This window comes from Puntigrus tetrazona, chromosome 7 (genome assembly GCF_018831695.1).
Source record: "Puntigrus tetrazona isolate hp1 chromosome 7, ASM1883169v1, whole genome shotgun sequence".
In the NCBI taxonomy this organism is placed as follows: domain Eukaryota; kingdom Metazoa; phylum Chordata; class Actinopteri; order Cypriniformes; family Cyprinidae; genus Puntigrus; species Puntigrus tetrazona.
Genome location: NC_056705.1, coordinates 36,379,513 through 36,397,179, shown reverse-complemented (window position 1 = coordinate 36,397,179; position 17,667 = coordinate 36,379,513). Strand labels below are relative to the sequence as shown.

The window sequence follows — 17,667 nt, the reverse complement described above, 5'->3', positions numbered from 1 at the left end:
ATTAAAAAGTGTATTTTCAAGTGTCATTTAAATATGTTACATAATTATGAAACATGTAAGGTCATGTAATTGCATTTAATATAAATCTTTAATTATAAGAGATTTTTATTTAATTACAATTGACTAAGGGACATTTAAAAAATAATGGCATTCAAAAAGTAATGGCACTATATCATTTTATTTTAATTTAGTGCACCAAACTAAATTAAAAATGAGATATATTGCACTGAAAACTAAAATCTAAACAAATAATCTTAATTTCTGTTTCGGTTATGGTTTATTTTTATTTTACATAACACATATTTTTCATGGCTGGTTTTAGTTTTAGTTCTCTATGATACTGTTTAAAACTGTGTTAAAGTGTACTCATTTTTTCACGAGGAAAAGAACGCAAAAAACAAATGTAAAAATGCAAAATTCTGGAAATATTGGTGCGGACCACAGTCAGTTTGAGTTTTTGGATTTGCTTTTCAAACTCAAAATTAAGCATTATTTCCAAACCCATTTCACTTCTGTAAAGTAACGCATTTAGTGAAACTCCAATGAGGGGCAGGACTTGATTATTAAGTTTTCCATACCATACATGATCCATACTAAAGCTAGCAGTCAATTTTCCTTCCTGTATCACCTGCCAGCACTTACAGGTTGAAACTTAAGCAGTTTTAGTGACGTCAGCCAAAAAGGAAACTAATCTTGATTTACAGATCACAAAGACCAACATTTTTCTTTGGAATGGCGTGCGCAGAAGAGCTGTTTAGATCAGGAAGATGCATTAAGATAATAAAGAGGGTTCATTTTGATTTTGTGTCACTTTAAAGTGCACATCATCTCAGCACTAAGCAAGAGCTAACAGCGGGAACCCTTTTCCAAACTCATCCTTAACTCTCCTCTTCACTCATGTCCTATTTACCCAGTCGCCTAAATATAGCTGCACTTCGTTATCTTCTGCAAGACCAGTAGCGATTTTGTTTAATGCGCGCACTTAACTGCAGCAAATGTAATGTTCTAGTTGATAAGCAGTATATCATGTGTCCTTAAGTCAGAGTGCCCATAAAATGCAGCTGTGATCTCCCAGAGCGAATGAAGATTAATAAGCTGATGTATCAGACATTCTTTACTAGTGACCTCAGTAAATCAGCTCACTGCTGACCATCAGCTCTCTCTAATACCACAGCCTGTGATATTTAATATATGTCTCCCCGTAGGCAACGATCTGTTCCTGGTAGCTGTACATGAGCTGGGCCATGCCCTTGGACTGGAACACTCCAATAATCCTTTGGCTATTATGGCTCCTTTCTACCAGTGGATGGACACCGAAAACTTTGAGCTGCCCGAGGATGATCTCCGTGGGGTCCAGCAGATTTACGGTAACCCGACGCTTGCGACGTCTTCAACATGACATTTCTAATTTTGCAGCATGTTACCTCAATGAAATTAAAAACTGAATTAACTTTTTATCTCACAATTTTGGCTTTTTCTGGTAATCTTAAATAATATTAAATTCTGAATATTTCATCAAAGTACTTTTTTGTATACCTTGATAGAATCTGGCAGTTTTTTCACATTTTTGACTAATATATATATATATATATATATATATATATATATATATATATATATATATATATATATATATATATATATTAAAGTATAATATAAAATAAAATACAATAAAAATTCAAAAAGTCAGAATAGCGAAGGGGGAAAAGTCTGTTATGAGAGAAGTCAAATAATTTTTTTTTACACAAGCATTCATGCTGATCAGGTTTAAAACAGAATTAGTGACAGAAAGAAGTTCTTGCAAAGCATTACACAACGTGCAACATTTGTTCAGGTCTGGTGCATTTAATTTTCCCGATCCTGTTATTTGTTGTTCTCATTATCATCTGCATGAGAGTAAGAAGTGCAGAAAATGTTTATAGGTGCTGTATAGATTTACAGCTGTAGATTACTTTTTTGTTAGCTGTTAGTTTCCTGGTTCAGTCTGGACCAGAGCGTTTTTGAACACGTGGTGTTGTAAAGGTTTGTTTGTTTACGGTAAATAGTTTAAGTGGTATTCAAGCTTATGGTGTAAGGTTTCTTCTTGTCACCAAGCCAGCAGAGGGAGCCCTGACCTCTGGGTGATCTGCATCCACTCCCTCTGCGTTAACTTCCTGTTCCTGGACTATAAAGACTGCAGCAAGCCACTCACCTGGAGGTTGCATTGTTTCGCCTGTCTCATAGTTAGATCGTTCGTGGTTTATAGTTTCTGGTTTTGACCCTGTCTGTTCTCTGATTCTCTGATCGTTTGCCGCCTGACCTGACCTTCTGCCTGTCTCTGGATTTCGTTATTGCCTCGCCTCCTATATATCTGTTAGCCCTGTTTGACGCCTGCCTGTTATGACCATGCCTTTGTTTAATAAAAGCCTGCACATGGATCCGCACGCCTCAGACCGCTCACTCGTGAAACAATGCAACCTCCAGGTGAGTGGCTTGCTGCAGTCTTTATAGTCCAGGAACAGGAAGTTAACGCAGAGGGAGTGGATGCAGATCACCCAGAGGTCAGGGCTCCCTCTGCTGGCTTGGTGACACTTCTATTTGTTTTTGTGTTAAGCTGGTTTACTTTGCATTTGACCAGGTCATGTTTCTTTTAGATACTCTGGTCTTTGTAGACTTTAGTAATGTTTGTTTTAGTTTTGCATGAGGGAGTTTCAGCTGTGGGGGAACTGCATGCATCATTCCCACTTTAGAAGAAAGTTATTTTGGTTATGTCATGGCAAATTCATAAATCATTTCACTTGTTTTTGGAGTTTGCGAAGGTTAGAAAATATTTTCTATTTTGCATACAAAAAATGAAGTATAGTTTTAGGGCCATTAGGAGTTTTGTAACATTTGTTTTCGTGACAAATAAGCAAATGTTTCCCCACAAATTATCATTATTGTAAGAATAAGTTTTTTGTAACTATTTTTGTTCCTATCAATTTTCATTGTCTCTCTACATTATCATTATGCACTGCATTAAACTGCCCCTATTACTGTATGGGTTATGTAATGTTCATATTTTGTTTTTTGGAGTGCCGAACAATGCTATAAATTAGTTCTGTTATATTTTTATTGAAATAAAAGAAAAGAAAAGAAAAGAAAATACAACAAATACTGTGTTTAAAAATAGAAGAAAATATAGTAATATCAATTTACCAATGTTACAGAAATGCCTGTTTAAATCATTATGCATACATTGCATACAGTAAATAAAAAAAAAGATATAAATATTGTAATAAAAAGTATTTATTATTTTATAACAATCGTAATAGCTTTATTTATCTTTATAAAAGTATATTTTCTTATTTTATGGCTTCAAATGTGACCTGGACATGTTCTGCTTTGTAAAATTCACATGAAACATTTAGTTCACCATGTTATATTTATCAACTAACTATTGGTTCCAGACACAGTGCTGTCCTATTATTTGTACAAATTCTGTAAGTAATTTGAGTTTATGTTTGTTCCTTGTAGGACCCCCCAGCAGTTCTCCGACGCAGTCTCTGCCCACTTTGACCCCGCGGCGACCAGCCCATCCAGACCCCAGGGCACCCCATCCTCCCAAAAACCCTCCCGGAGCACCTCCTCGCCGGCCAGACAGGCCTCGCACTACCGAACGCCCAGATCACAGTGGCCCCAACATCTGCGAGGGCAATTTTGACACAGTCACCATGCTCAGGGGAGAAATGTTTGTTTTTAAGGTGAGCTAAAGACCCTGCTTTTCCACAAACGTATTATAGCAGTGCTTCATAGTAATAACATCCTTGCAGTTTCTTCATGCAATACGTTCCAGGCATGTTTTTGACAGGCTTCATGACAATCACTTTCTGACAACGTTTCAAGCTCTGGAACAATAAAGGAGCGTGGTTCCAGGTGAAAGCCCTGACATGCAGGTGGAGGCCCGCTGAAGTCGGCTTGCTCTCAATCAGGCTTTGTTAGGCAATGGGCCGTAAAAAAAACCCAGTGCTGGTCTTTGTTACGAGGCAGAGCTCCATAAAGAGGAAAGGAGTCATGTATTTAAAGTCTGGAGTTGATCAGGAGATACATCAGACTTCATCTGCTTTGTGCCGTTTGCGGTTTTGTGGTCACGTCACGTCATGTGATTTGTTCCTGCATGAAAGAAGCGCTCTCTGTGTCAGAGTGTCTTTAATTCCCCTCTCTTCTTATCTGGAACAACACTGTCCACATCATATGATCTTTCGCTTTCTTTCCATTAGATGAAAAGGCTTTAGTCTCGCTGTTGGAGAAACTGGAAGGAATGTACAGTATCTGAAAGAATGAAACGATGCTTGTACTCGGAAATGCTCGACAAAACATACTACAAAAGTTATTATTAACAAATTCTCATAAGGTCATTTAGCAAATATGTCTGTGCCGGAAGTGAACTTTACAGATATCTAGGGACCAAAATAGCATAGTTACTTGAGGGTGGGTTGTTTTGAGCAATGCATAAAAAGTGCCTTAAAAAATATATATATATAATTTTTTATTAAATTAAATCTGAATAATTTTAAACCATCTTTTTTTGTAGATGTGGTGAGCCAGGGGCAGACCTTGCCGGACAAGTACAGATTTCTAGCAGATATTCACGATTTTTTGTTACAGGTGTTACTGTTTAACTGGCCACAGTAGTTAAGTTATCCATTGGACAACAATCAGATGCCCTTGAGCAAAGGACCACCCAACAGTAATCTGCATTTCGCATACTTGAAAGGGCAGTTTTCTGAAATAAGGCCTACAAGTTTCCTCATGCAATATTGTGTGTGTACACGTGTGTCTGTTTGTGATGAGGTGTTGAGGTTGAGGAGTGTGTAGGGAGAAAGGATAAATTTAGAGTGTGTTGGCCGTAGACCCAGCTCTGCTTTTAATTTGGGCTTGGTTTGGAACATACTGAAGGTCCTGCGGGGAAACCTCAAGTGTATGTGTGTACATGTACCCGATGTTTTTGTCTTTACCTGTATAGAGTGTATTTTCAAACAATACTATTAATGCAGCTGATCACGTTAATTGCCAGGCTTCCTAAATATTCAACTTCTGTTGAAGACGAACAATATTTTGCCTAGAAGACTGAGAAGACGCCTATTCTGAGGGTCGTGGACCGTTAATAAACCTGACCACCATTGGGAGAGAATACACAACCAGTATCATGTAGTCGCTGATTCATGTCTTATTGCTTTCTCAGGGCCGCTGGTTCTGGAGGGTGAGGAGGAACCGAGTGCTGGATAACTACCCAATGCCTATTGGACACTTCTGGAGGGGTCTTCCGGGAGACATCGACGCTGCATATGAAAGGCATGATGGGCGATTTGTGTTTTTCAAAGGTATTTTCCCTCTGACTGCACTTGAAAATTGATATAGCTCTGTGCTGTTAAAAGTTAATATAGACCATAAAAAGGCTATATTCATGGGAGAAATTATTACCCAGGCTGGCAGAATTACATCACATTGAAGTGCTTTTTACATTAGAACAAACCATTGATTTTGACGTTTGTCATTTAGTACAGGAAGTACCCTTGATTTCCCTCAGCTGTTAATGTGTAAGTCTGATGGATTTTACAGGTAGACTTTTAGAGACATGACTTTTTGGTTTATATATGAGTTTAAGGTAAATGGACAAAATGTTTGAGCTGTGTAATTCTGACTGTAAATTGCAAAGAAAGCAAAGCTGAGTGAATGCTTTAAATCATATTTGCTTTGCTTCGATCAAGAAAGTAAGAATTTTTGCAGTATTTTTGTTATTTCCAGCTATTAAATTATAATACTTTTTTACGAACATTGTAGTGTTTTGCATAATGTAATGTTTTTGTGTGCAGTTCTCTGCTCCAACGCTAACAATGATGTTCACAGCTATAGCATAGTCCCATTATACCTATATTCATAAATATACATTGCTGTCTGCTCAGTTAGCTAACTAATATCACTAATTAGTTTTTCATTTTACATTAAAAGTAGAGTTTCAGAGGCTTTTTAGTTCATAGAGTATACAGGTTTAATGGGAGAGAACTGAATGTACAGTAGTTTGGCGTCGAATAATTATGAAATGAACCACATATTTTGCAAAGGAAGCAAAACATACATTTAATCAACAATAATTTATTTACATGAGAAATTTTAACTAATAGTAACAACAACAACTCTTAACTCTTTATTGGTACATATAAAATGTAAATATTAATGTAAAACATAATAATGAAAACCTGTTTTATTTATTTATAAAATAATGCAACTCCATTACACATAAACATATTTCGGTGTGCAAACATTGCTGATTGCTTTGTAATACTTTATTCATTATTACTAGGGCTTCCAGAAGTTTTAAAGGGTCATATTTGCAAAAACTCCATGCTAATATCCAGTTAGATAAACTTTATCCTGGTGTCATATTTAAATCAGCCCAATTTATATCAGAAAACCAAATGTTTAAATTTCTAAGTCATAAAACTACATGGACGGTGTCAACAAATGGCTCTGGTACAAAGTCAACCGGCCTGAAACTCGGTCAGCGGGCCACTCTCATTAACAGTCCCTGCCAGCAGATTGAGATCAAAAACTGCTCAAACCACAGTGAGGTTTCCCACATTAGTATACATATCAACACCCTGCACTCCTCAAACAGACATATAACTTCCTGGTGAAGATTTCTGTGAAGATGAATGTATATTTGTCAGACTTGAGGAAAGCTGGCTCCTATAAGGAAACCGTGTATGGCAAGTGATGATGTCATTGGCAAGGCCCTTTAAAATTTGGATTTGGGCCATCGGAGAAAGCCATGAGACCAAAATCTTAGGAGCAACATCTGTTCTTAGTGAGGCGAGGTCCATTGCGTCAGCTAGAGCTTCTACCAGATGCTGACAGCAACGGTTGGACTTGGACATGAGCCCACTGAATCAAACGGGTCCATGAGGATGGTGCCTCAGTGTCTGCCATACTGTAAAATAATAAAAGCTTGAGCTTATCCCAGTGTTTCTGTAACGGCTCCATGCGGTGCTTTCACTGTCGCTTTAACCACAAAATGTGGGATTCGAACCAAACCAGCATTGTTGGTGCATCTCTCGTAGTGCAGTTATTTGAGTTATAACAGAGCATAAACACAAATCTGTGGTAGAGTTTTGGAGTTTGTTTTACTCTGCCAAAGCTTGGAAAGTCCCTGAACATGCACCATGAAATCCTTTTACCAGTTGAGTGTTGTCGCCTCCCACGTCTCGTCTTTTCTACTTCCTTGTCATTGTTTTCAACCTCTGTTGTCTTTCTTGATGTCCATATTTGAACTTTTGAGTTTTTTTTTTTTTAAACCTGCTTTCTAGTGGTTAACCAATATGGATTTTTCGATGAGTGGTTGATGTATTGATCTGTATGATAGTAAATGAGAATAAAGCTGTGTCTCATTTGCTGTATTGGACATACTTCAAGGGCTGCAAGCTTTGTCAATTGGATAACACAACATATCATGAAGCTCAAATCATCTCAAACTGTTTTTCTATCAAAATAATTGAAAAAATCCTTTCGTCGCCAGAGTGCAATGAATCTCTGTGCTGCAAGGGATCTATTCTTTGTATCCTTCGTGACCTGGGAAACAAAGGCTGCATTTGAAAGAGTTTTTGAATCAGGACAGCCATTTGTTGAGCCGCTGTGACGCATTCGGTCTTAGAATGCAGCTTCTGAATTGAGACACAGCTAAACTTAGAATTGCTTTCATAAAACAAAGTGTCGAATTATAACTACTTCCTCCTTTCTCTCTCTCGTGTCCATCCACCTGTAGGAAGTCGGTATTGGTTGTTCAGAGAAGCCAACCTAGAGCCTGGTTATCCTCAAGAACTGATGGACTATGGCAGAGACATCCCGTATGACAAGATTGAGACGGCCATCTGGTGGGAACCTTCTGGCTTCACATACTTCTTCAAGGGAGACTGGTGAGGGACTAAGCTTATTTTCTGTTTTGCAACCAATTCTGCCTCTGTTTATTGTCTAATCATTCCCTTGAGCTGTTTTGGATGCCTTACTGACCGTGTTTACACCTGCTCTTAACATCAGTCTCGGGTGACCTGAGCACAAGTGATCAACCCAGACAGATTAATGTTTACTCAAGGTGTTAACGTTTCTTGCATGCTGTTTCTTTGACCACCCCAGGTCAGATTTCATCAAGAGGAAGGGATCAGACTTTCTTTTCTTATTATGTTTGATGACATAGATCCAATTTTTGGGACATGAAGATCGTTTCATTTAAAATATATTTGAATTGAAAATTCAATTATCTAAATACACAGTTTACATTTATATCTTTTTCATTTCTAAATAAAATTGCATTTAAACATTTTTGAGGATTTATATAGTGAAAAATGCCAAAGAGATGCAACATTTAAACTGTCAATAAATCATAATTCATATAATGAAAAAAGACCATTAAAACAATATTTTATTACAATAAATGTTATTACAGACAAAATACAGTATTTAAAAGACCTAGGTGCAAAAAAAAACAAAAAACTGATACTAAACAAAAATTATGTTCAAAAATTATGGTCCAGCTTCTCATATTTGAAGTAACAGAAGGAACAGAAGTTTAAAATATTACCTTTTACTTGGTTGCAACATGCAAGTAAATTAAAACTTTTGTTAAAAATGTAGATGTCTTTTTCATATATTCGGCACAGTGCTAAAATGTTACATAAGTAGACTTTTTCAGTGTTCGTTTTGCATCAGAATTTCTGATAAAAATGTAAAATTACCGCATTGAATATGGTTAGTGGTTTCAGCGATGGAATCATCTGTGATAAATGTTAATAGCATGTGTAAGTGGTGTTGCTTAAATGGCTGCATCAAGAAAAGAATGATTTGCATTGAAGTGTGTTTGATAATCTACAGGTACTGGCGCTTTAATGAGCAATCCAGAACCGCAGATCAGGACTACCCTAAGCCAATCAGTGTGTGGGGCACTTCTGTGCCGTCATCTCCCAAAGGAGCCTTCCTCAGCGATGATGGAGGTGAGTGAATGAGTGAAATGGTGTCTGGGGTTGAGGGGTCAACCAGTGTCTGGCAGCATAATGTACAGGATGGATCTAGATCGATCAGATCAATCAGATGGTGAAACAAAGAAAGTGAGAGAGTGTAATGTGATTTGAGGAAATAATGTGATATTATTGGGAAACGCTTATATCACTGAAAGCTTATATCACTCCCATTTAGTGGAATGTTCCTGGTTTAAAACAAATCAAAATGTGTCAACAGTATCTGTGGCATGCAGTTAAGTACCTGACTTAAGTTTGGAGAAAAAAGAAATACAGTAATAGACATGTAATAGTACGTTTATGTGTTTAAAAGCAGAAATGTGCAGCTTGTAGATTTGTTAAAGCAAAAATCTGTTAATTGTCTGTTTATTGGATTAAGTTAAAGTTATGTGTTACCATTGTGATTCGAGTGGCTGGATTTGTCCCTGATCTGGTATTCTTGCAAAAGGTGTAGTGTTTCTTTACAAAATTTGAGACAACAAGCAATCTGATTATTCAGACCACCTTAGGATCATCTTTATTGCAATTACATACGTTTAATCTGTTTTATATCAAAAACAGTAGTTCAGATTTATATTTATTTATACTGTACATATTTACATGGTCAGCTGTAACTGTAGAGCGCATAACCTAAGATGGCAGTCTGATCCATCAAGAAATATGAGGTGACTAAGAGGCAATAGACTAAGTGTATATTTTAATATTCATTCCATAGACTTCCAATAAAAACATCACAAAAAATATACATTTACAGTTAAGTTTCACATTCATTTAATCTTACATGGCCCAACCCATATATATATATATATATATATATATATATATATATATATATATATATATATATATATATATATATATATATATATATATATTAAACCAAATATATGTTCGATTTCAAAAACGATATTTGGCCAGGAAAAATACATATATAAATATATTAAATAATTTATATAAATATATAAAACAATGCTATATGTATATTTTATATATATATATGTTTATAGATTTGATAAGCTGTCTGGTTTATTTTTCATGTAATTTCAGTGATGCATAATCTTGTTTGTCTCTCACACAGCCTATACATACTTCTACAAGGGTGCAAAGTACTGGAAATTTGACAACCACAGAATGAAGAGCGAGCCGGGTTACCCAAAGTCCATCCTTAGAGACTTCATGGGCTGTAACGTGGACCTCAATCCTGACAGAGACACCGATGTGGATCCGGGACGCAAGTGGCCTGACAGGCCTCCCTTCAACCCGGACGCTGGCCGAGACAAAGACAAAGACAAGGAAAAAGATAAAGAGAGAGACAGCACCAATGATGTTGACTCTAAAGAGGAGACAGAAGAGAAAACGAATGAGGTGGATGTGGTTCTGAAGATAGACGAGACAGAGCGCACCATGAACATCATCATGGTGACGGTACCCCTGGTCCTGGTGCTGTGCATCTTGGGATTGATCTACGCGATCATAAACACACTACAGAGGAAAGGAGCACCCAAGTATTTAGTTCACTGCAGACGTTCACTACAGGACTGGGTTTAACTTCTCAGAATGACCCTCGATCCTTGTTCTGCCTTTTCATTTCACACGTCCAAAAACTTTGCAACACACAAAACCACCATAAACATGCTTACAGACATACACACACATACAGATACTGACACACATCACATTCATCCTCACCCTTCTTTTCCTTTCCCATGGTGCTCTCCTAACATGTTGACTAGTCTATTTATATCAGAAAGTTTGCACATTGATTTTTTTTTTTTCTTTTCATAATTTTATTTTCTTTTGAATCAGTTGTTTGCAAGTTGTTTTCCTAATTTCTAATTTTAGGAAGTCACAATTAGTCGTCTGCAATCACAACGTAAATGATGAACTGGAAGTCTTGCAGAGCAAAAAGAGAGGAAAAGGAAAGCAGAGAAAGATTCTTCTCTTAGGAGTATTTCTGCATCCATTCACCTTTTCTCAGGACTCTCAGCTGTGTTTTTCCAACTGACCGGGCAAGTCATAATATATCATCATAAAGACTGTAAGGACTGTGGCCACTCGCATCGTAACTTGATAAAATGTTGATGTACTGTGGGGTTCAAACGTCTGAGACCACATGGAAAGTCTGAGATTCAAAATCTAACTGAAACCTAAAAATAAATAGAAGGTTTTAAGATTTTTTTTTTTATTTTACATTTTTTTGTAAAATCATGTTTTTTTTTTCAGCTCAAATTGTAAAGCTATTAATATTTTACTATAGAAATCACTTTTGAATTAAAAAGAAATATTGGATTAACCTTTTCAAACATACAGGTCTCCGACTTTTCAACCCTTCTTTTTGGAGCAACTGTGCCTGGTTATTTAACCAGTAACTAAGTCCAGTTGCATTTGGCTGATTTTTACCTGCTATTTGTTTTGATGTCATAAAATAGGGTCTTTTCACAAAATGTTGCTTACCTACTGCGATCATAACAAAAAGTCACATTTTATTGCCCCTTGTTTTAACAACTGTGCCTTGGTCGTGCCAGCCAGACATGTTTTATGTGGTTCCATCCATATTTTTAGAGCCCTCCTGATTTCGTCCTTGTAAGCTGAAGTGTTTTTATCTCCCAAAAGTCCCATGATACCGTGGCAATTATGAATTTTATTGTCTGAGAAACATAACACTTAGGTTGCTTTCATTTTAAAGGGTTTGAAAAAAACTTGAGGCACTGAGCAAGATATTACTTTGCTGGTGCTGAAACCATTTGCTGCGTGCATATTTATATAATAGCAGTTTCATATTTTCATTTGACTGAACAAAAGAGCTATAAAATGAATACCACTAGTGTACGTACACCAATTTAAAACTCAGTAAAATACACTTGAGAAAGCTTCTCTGGCCCAATTAGAAATAAAAGCCTTAGTGGGGCCCGCTGTTTTAGGGAATGTTAGGTAATAGTCTAATTTTAAAAACAGCAGGGGGTGAAAGCCATTGCTAACCTATTTCAACCCCAGCCCATAGGTCTCCCTACCAAAGAAATATTACTTGCATTGACAAAGGTGGGCTGAAACAAGAGGAAAAAAGGGGGGTTTCAAAAGGGTTTAAATGCAGAAACCTTATACCTTAAGTCTTTGTGAAAGGGCTTATAGCGTGTTAGTAAGAGTCTGAAATGGATTGTATTACAGTGATGGGATATTTTAGGTGTGGGGGTGTAATAAACAAGCAGGCGTGGCATAAACTCAAAGCAGGCTCTCTCTAGAAGGCTGAAACATACTCATACGCAAGTATGTGGACGTGTTTACTTAGTTACCCCAATTTTATGTTGCATTCTCATCATTTCCACAAGGGGCGCTATAGCGTATATTATCATAACTGTAAAAGTTAACGAATTTCCAAATGCAATCTTCTGTGGCTAGATGTAAGCCTCTTATTGTTAGGCAGCATTCGTTTGAATCGAATCTTGCTGAGCAAGTTTAGGTCAGTTAAAACATTGACATGTTTAGCTACCTGAATAAAACTTTTATTTGTACATGACGTTTCAAGGTGTCTCCATCACCTTACCTTGAGTGCTGAAGTTTATATGAACGCACATTAAGTATATCTGATAAGATTGTCTACTTGTCTACTTACATTGACCTAGCGTTCACATCTGCGTTAGCATACTTGCGTAGAGTATATTTTTGGCCTAAGCTTGAGATGCTTGGTAGATAGTGTGTGTAGCAATATTATCCCTATATGAGAGCTTGCTGGCACACAGTCCCATGGCCCACATTGCCAGGGTCCACTGCCAGTTATTTTTGGAGCGCATTCCTTGACCAGCAGCAGAAACAGGATCCCTGTTTCATTCACGACTTATTCATGCTGATGTGATCTACTAGGCAAAGTAGACAGATTAGGCAAGTTTCCTAACATTGTAAGATATAACCGCTGTCAGGTAGGTCTGTGTTTGCTTTCTGTGGTGTTTGCTTAGTCTAGTGTCTAACCTACATAAACTCAGCTAGTATATTCGGACACAGAAAGCATTAAGAAACAAACCGCAGCAACTTTTAAAGTGCCTCTGACGAAATCATCATCATTTACTCTTTACAATCAGCGAGAGAGTTTCTTCTTTCGCACTGGGAGAGGCAGACGTATAGGAGTGAATGAAAGTGAGTGGTATTATAAATATTTCCCTGTCAGACAAGGTAGAGCAAAAAAGCACTTTGATAAATATTATTGGAAGAGTAGAGGAGACACAGGACAGTCATGATCGGAATGCTGTCACTGATGAATCCCTCGAATATCGTTGCCAAGCGATCCGCCCCTCCTCACAGTGCTCCTGTCGTCCGAGGAGATTTGGAGGAGAGTTAATCAGACATAAAAGCTCTTCCGTCCCTCCCCGACGCCCTCTACCTTCTCCTCCAGTCACCCAGATCAATGAGGAATACATAAACAAGCTTGAAGGATGTCTGAAACACTCACTCTCAGTGGCTCACTAAGGCCTTATGGCTGTCTTATTCCCATTTCAGCCTGTTCTTTGTCTGATTTTCACACTCCTTTATGGCCTTTTTTCCACAATTAGTCACTTTTACAAGGTATTTTCATAGTATTCTGGAAATACTGTAGTACCACGGTAATACCATTTTTGGACAAAACCAAATACAGTGGTATTCTCTGAAGTACCATGGAGTCAAAATTGTACTGAATCACATATAGCATTCAATGCCAGATCATTGGTTTATTGAGGCCCCTGGGCAAGCATCTTTGGAGCCCTATTCCTCCTAGTTCCAACTCTATTGGTAGACCTGCATTAGGCAACAAAATTTAGAGAACACATTTTAATGGGATAAAATGAGGTAACAAACAACAGTAGCTGAAGGCTGTAGTGATCCAATGGGAGCTGAAAGGTCAGCAAATGCTGTTTTTGCTAAGATGACCAGGGTCAGTTCACTCTGTATGCGGTGAAGGACCTGGAGCCTAGGTCTAGTAGTCAGCTATATCTGTATTTGTGAAGGGACTGGGGCCCCAGTGGTCATTTCCCACTGTTTCCAGGGGCCCTAGCGATCATGTCCCAATTAATGTGATGAGTAGCCAAGCGCCCTAGTTGTAATGTCTCCTCCATGTGCACAGGAGTCCAGCAACTGCTGGATAGGTTGTGGCCTTGTGGTTCTGTTCCACTGTATACACTAGGGTTCTCGGGGCTCCAGTAGTAGATGGTCTGGGGCCCTAATGCTTATGCCCCGATCAAGGTCATACTGGTAATGTCCCACTGTAGGCTGGGGCCCTAGTGCTAATACCCAGTTGAGGGGAGTCTGGATAGTCTAAGGAGAGTCTGGAGCCCAGGGCCCTAGTAGTCCCACTGTGTTCACCCAGGGGCCTGGAGCCCTAGTGGCCAACTTGATACTTCAAGTATTCTAGGCCCCTTTGGCAATCTTTCACATGACCTTAGGCTTTGGCAGTCCGTAGGAACTGGCCCCACTGATACAGTCCTGGTTTAAATATACATCTGATACAAACACTGTACCGTGGTACTATTGCTTTAAGGCTGTATGGACACTAGTTTAGTAATCATAAAAGTGTATTAATTAGTATATTTGTTTCTACATAGATTTGTTGTTTTGTTATTTTTGTTTTCAGAGACGATAAGGGTGACCAAACAAAATTGGGGTAGACAATGACTGATGAATAATCATAACAGTCTGTTTATTTGTTAGTATGTGATGTTGTAGATTTATAGGTCTAACGTTTTTCTCCGCAATCTCAAATCAACTCTTGGCCAAGTTTAGGACTGGCTCTTATAACAATGGCCCCTCTCTCTTGCTGCATTATTGTCCTGCACATTGCTTTTGGCCAACAGGAAGATAGACTGGGCCCTCGGCCAGGGCCAGAAAGCTTCCTCCCACCAAGCCTCACACTAGCATTGCATACTAACAGCAGCCTCTGTTCAGAAGGCTTTTGGTGTGAATCATGGACTCTGACTGTTATGGTCACACCATTCTCATAACCGCGGCTCAGGACCACTGCTACTTTATGTCTGACCACCCAGTGACTCTACATATGCAGAGTGAATTCTCTCTGTGTCTGTGTGTATTCTCCTGATATAAACTTGAGCTCTGAACAGAGGTGCCTCTAAGAACATCCATTCACACCATTTATTAACCAGCTGCAGCTATTCGACTGCAATCATTGTTGACTCACTAAATAAGTAGCCAAAAAAGGTTAAGGTAATTTGTTGTCTTCACCTTTGTGGAATCAGCTGAATAGAACGAGACAGTGTATTTGCTTTCGATTCAATATCAAATCGGCCTGTTGAGAGACAATGCATCTAGGCAATGCACACTGTCTTGAAGGGAATCTTAATGAGCCTTACAAAAAATATGCTGTTTAAAACTAGACAAAACATTTTCAGACAAAAATATTGTAGCAAATCACTAACATTTAAAGCAATGCTGTTAATGTGCACAAAGTTGTGCTGCAGTGTTTTCTTAAACACCTCATCATCTTCATTAATGGTGGTAAAATTAAGTTTAGTTTAATTATATATCAGTTAATTATTTTTTATTATCTTAATTTCTTTTTAATTGTAAATAGTATCTTTTCAATATTTTTGTTTTGTGTTTTTTAGATTTTTACCCTGTTAATAACATTCCGATTTGTGTTTTTGATTTTTTTCTTATGTAGAAACTGAGGATTTTATACATTTGTGTTTGTTCACATCTTCTGAGTGTGTTTAACAATCCATGCTGGACATGTAAACAGTAATAAAAAGAAAAAAAATGTTAAAGAATTAAGTCTCCGCTTTCTTCTGAATCAAGAAAGTTCATAACGTCTCTTTTCTAACTTGACATTTCATAAGTTCAGTGTTTTGCAAGCAAAGTCATGTTGACTTGATCCAATCTTGAGCCAATCAAAATGATGCATGAAATGGCATTGTTTCACTCTCATCTGATGTTCATTGTTGTTCTTGCCTTTCATGGTTGGCCATGTTTTGTCGACACTGAACTGTACAGTGCAAACCTCCAGAGATCTCCACTGTAAACAAGCCACATCCCTCCCAACCCCCATCGCTGGGCTCTCCTCTCTCCCAGGAGAAAGATCGGGTCCCTGAATCAGCCTACATTTCCTCTCCCTCAGGAAAGATCAGGGCCGCATGGGCCATGGGAGAGTGGGTGGGATATTTATAGAGGTCTGCTGAAACGCAAAGAGAAAAGAAGAGAAACAAGTGATCGAAGCATGAGGAACAGGTGCAACAAAGTGGACTGCAGAAATCCAAGCAGAAACAGTCTATCCTGAGTGTGCTGTACAGTTTTAATTATTATCATCTGTGCAGCAAGCTTTCTGGATCACTGCGAGTTTTACTTTCTGAAAACTGCATGGTAAACCACTGGCACATTACAGTACTAGACTAGAAAACGTGAACTTTTATTTTGAATGTAATTATTGTTTTGGGATACCTTCATGCACAAATGCTGCCTGCCAAGTCGGTGACTAACTAGGCTATGAGCTTCCAGTTCAGCTGCTGTCACGGATTGGCCAGACTCCACCATCACCCAATCACAGCGATCGCGATCACCTGAGTTCTAGGACCTGCACCTAATCACGCCATCAAACAGCCACAGCATAAAAGCACACACCTCAGTGGCCGGTCTCCTAATAATGAAGTGTAGTCCCTATTATTTTACTGTTAAAGCGTTGTTAGTGTACCTGACTATCGAGTCGTGTGCTTCTCTGGTCATTCCTGTTAGAGACAAAGAACTCTTACTCCTTCTCCAACCTGTTGATTCTCCGGCTTGATTAACATCTGCTCATCTGTGTCAAAAGAGACGTTTTACCTACTGTCTAAGCATTAGTATTTAGCCATCAGCCCGACCCTTTTCTTTAACTCTGCTTTTTTAAATGCAAAACAACCGATTTTGTTTTGGAAAGCAACTGAAGCTGCACTCTACACGTAGGGCAGGCTAAAATTGTAATAACACACTAGCCTAGTATTCTTAAAATCCCGAGTTAATCACTTTCAGATCCCCAGCTGGAGTTTGTTAAACCCACTTAACGCTCACCCCTCCCTCAGGCACCTGTTATTTCCTAACAGATCATCTTAAAGAAAGCAGGTGGGTCTGGCACTGTCACTAACATACCTTATTTCGTTTTGACACCCCCTCCTGTCTGTCCATCTGTATTTGTCCCTGCCGGGGAATGAGGTCAGTGTTTTTTAGCAGAAAGCATGTGGTTGGTGGTGTTTATTTGTGGAAGGATTAGGTTGGGCAGCGATCGCACACTATAACATCTCTCCATAAAATCCCGCACAACTCTAACAAGACCCAGCAAGCGCATTCTTTCTTGGGATTTATTTGGTTTCCTTCACGAGCAATTTCAAGTTTTCCTTCGCAAACTTGTAAACAACATAGGCAAAAAAGACTTCGCACACCTTAATTGCATACAGCGTATGCATGATGTCTAATGTGAGCGATGGGTGTACTTCCCCTGAACGTCAAAAGCGAACTAATTTCACAACACATGACGAGCACCTGCGGCGAGGTGTTTGCTTTTAAAAGAACTCCTCGGGCAAGGGCCTTTTTTCTTACTTGACGCACTTCTGACCACACGTTTGTAACCCTAGAAGGCACTGCTTTGTCAGCTTCTCAGCCGAAAGACTGACTGGCACCTCTGAAGGTTACGTTAAGT

At 38.4% G+C, this 17,667-nt stretch overlaps 1 protein-coding gene and 1 long non-coding RNA gene across 4 annotated transcripts in view; one reads left to right on the top strand and one right to left on the bottom strand.

Moving 5' to 3' along the window:
- mmp15b (matrix metallopeptidase 15b) overlaps positions 1-15,772 on the top strand; it is a 28,786-nt gene extending 13,014 nt beyond the window's left edge. For all 3 annotated transcript variants that reach the window (XM_043244408.1, XM_043244410.1, XM_043244409.1), the window contains 6 exons: positions 1,206-1,367; positions 3,496-3,722; positions 5,204-5,342; positions 7,781-7,931; positions 8,884-9,002; positions 10,105-15,772. In XM_043244408.1, the coding sequence (XP_043100343.1) occupies positions 1,206-1,367; positions 3,496-3,722; positions 5,204-5,342; positions 7,781-7,931; positions 8,884-9,002; positions 10,105-10,574 (1,268 nt within the window). In that variant the 3' untranslated portion in view covers positions 10,575-15,772. The remainder of the gene's footprint in view (positions 1-1,205; positions 1,368-3,495; positions 3,723-5,203; positions 5,343-7,780; positions 7,932-8,883; positions 9,003-10,104) is intronic.
- Positions 15,361-17,064, bottom strand: LOC122348681. Its single transcript, XR_006251355.1, has 3 exons — positions 16,690-17,064; positions 16,440-16,578; positions 15,361-16,176 (listed from the first exon to the last, which is right to left on the bottom strand). It is a non-coding gene; the product is annotated as an uncharacterized LOC122348681 (long non-coding RNA).
- Positions 17,065-17,667: the final 603 nt, after the last annotated feature.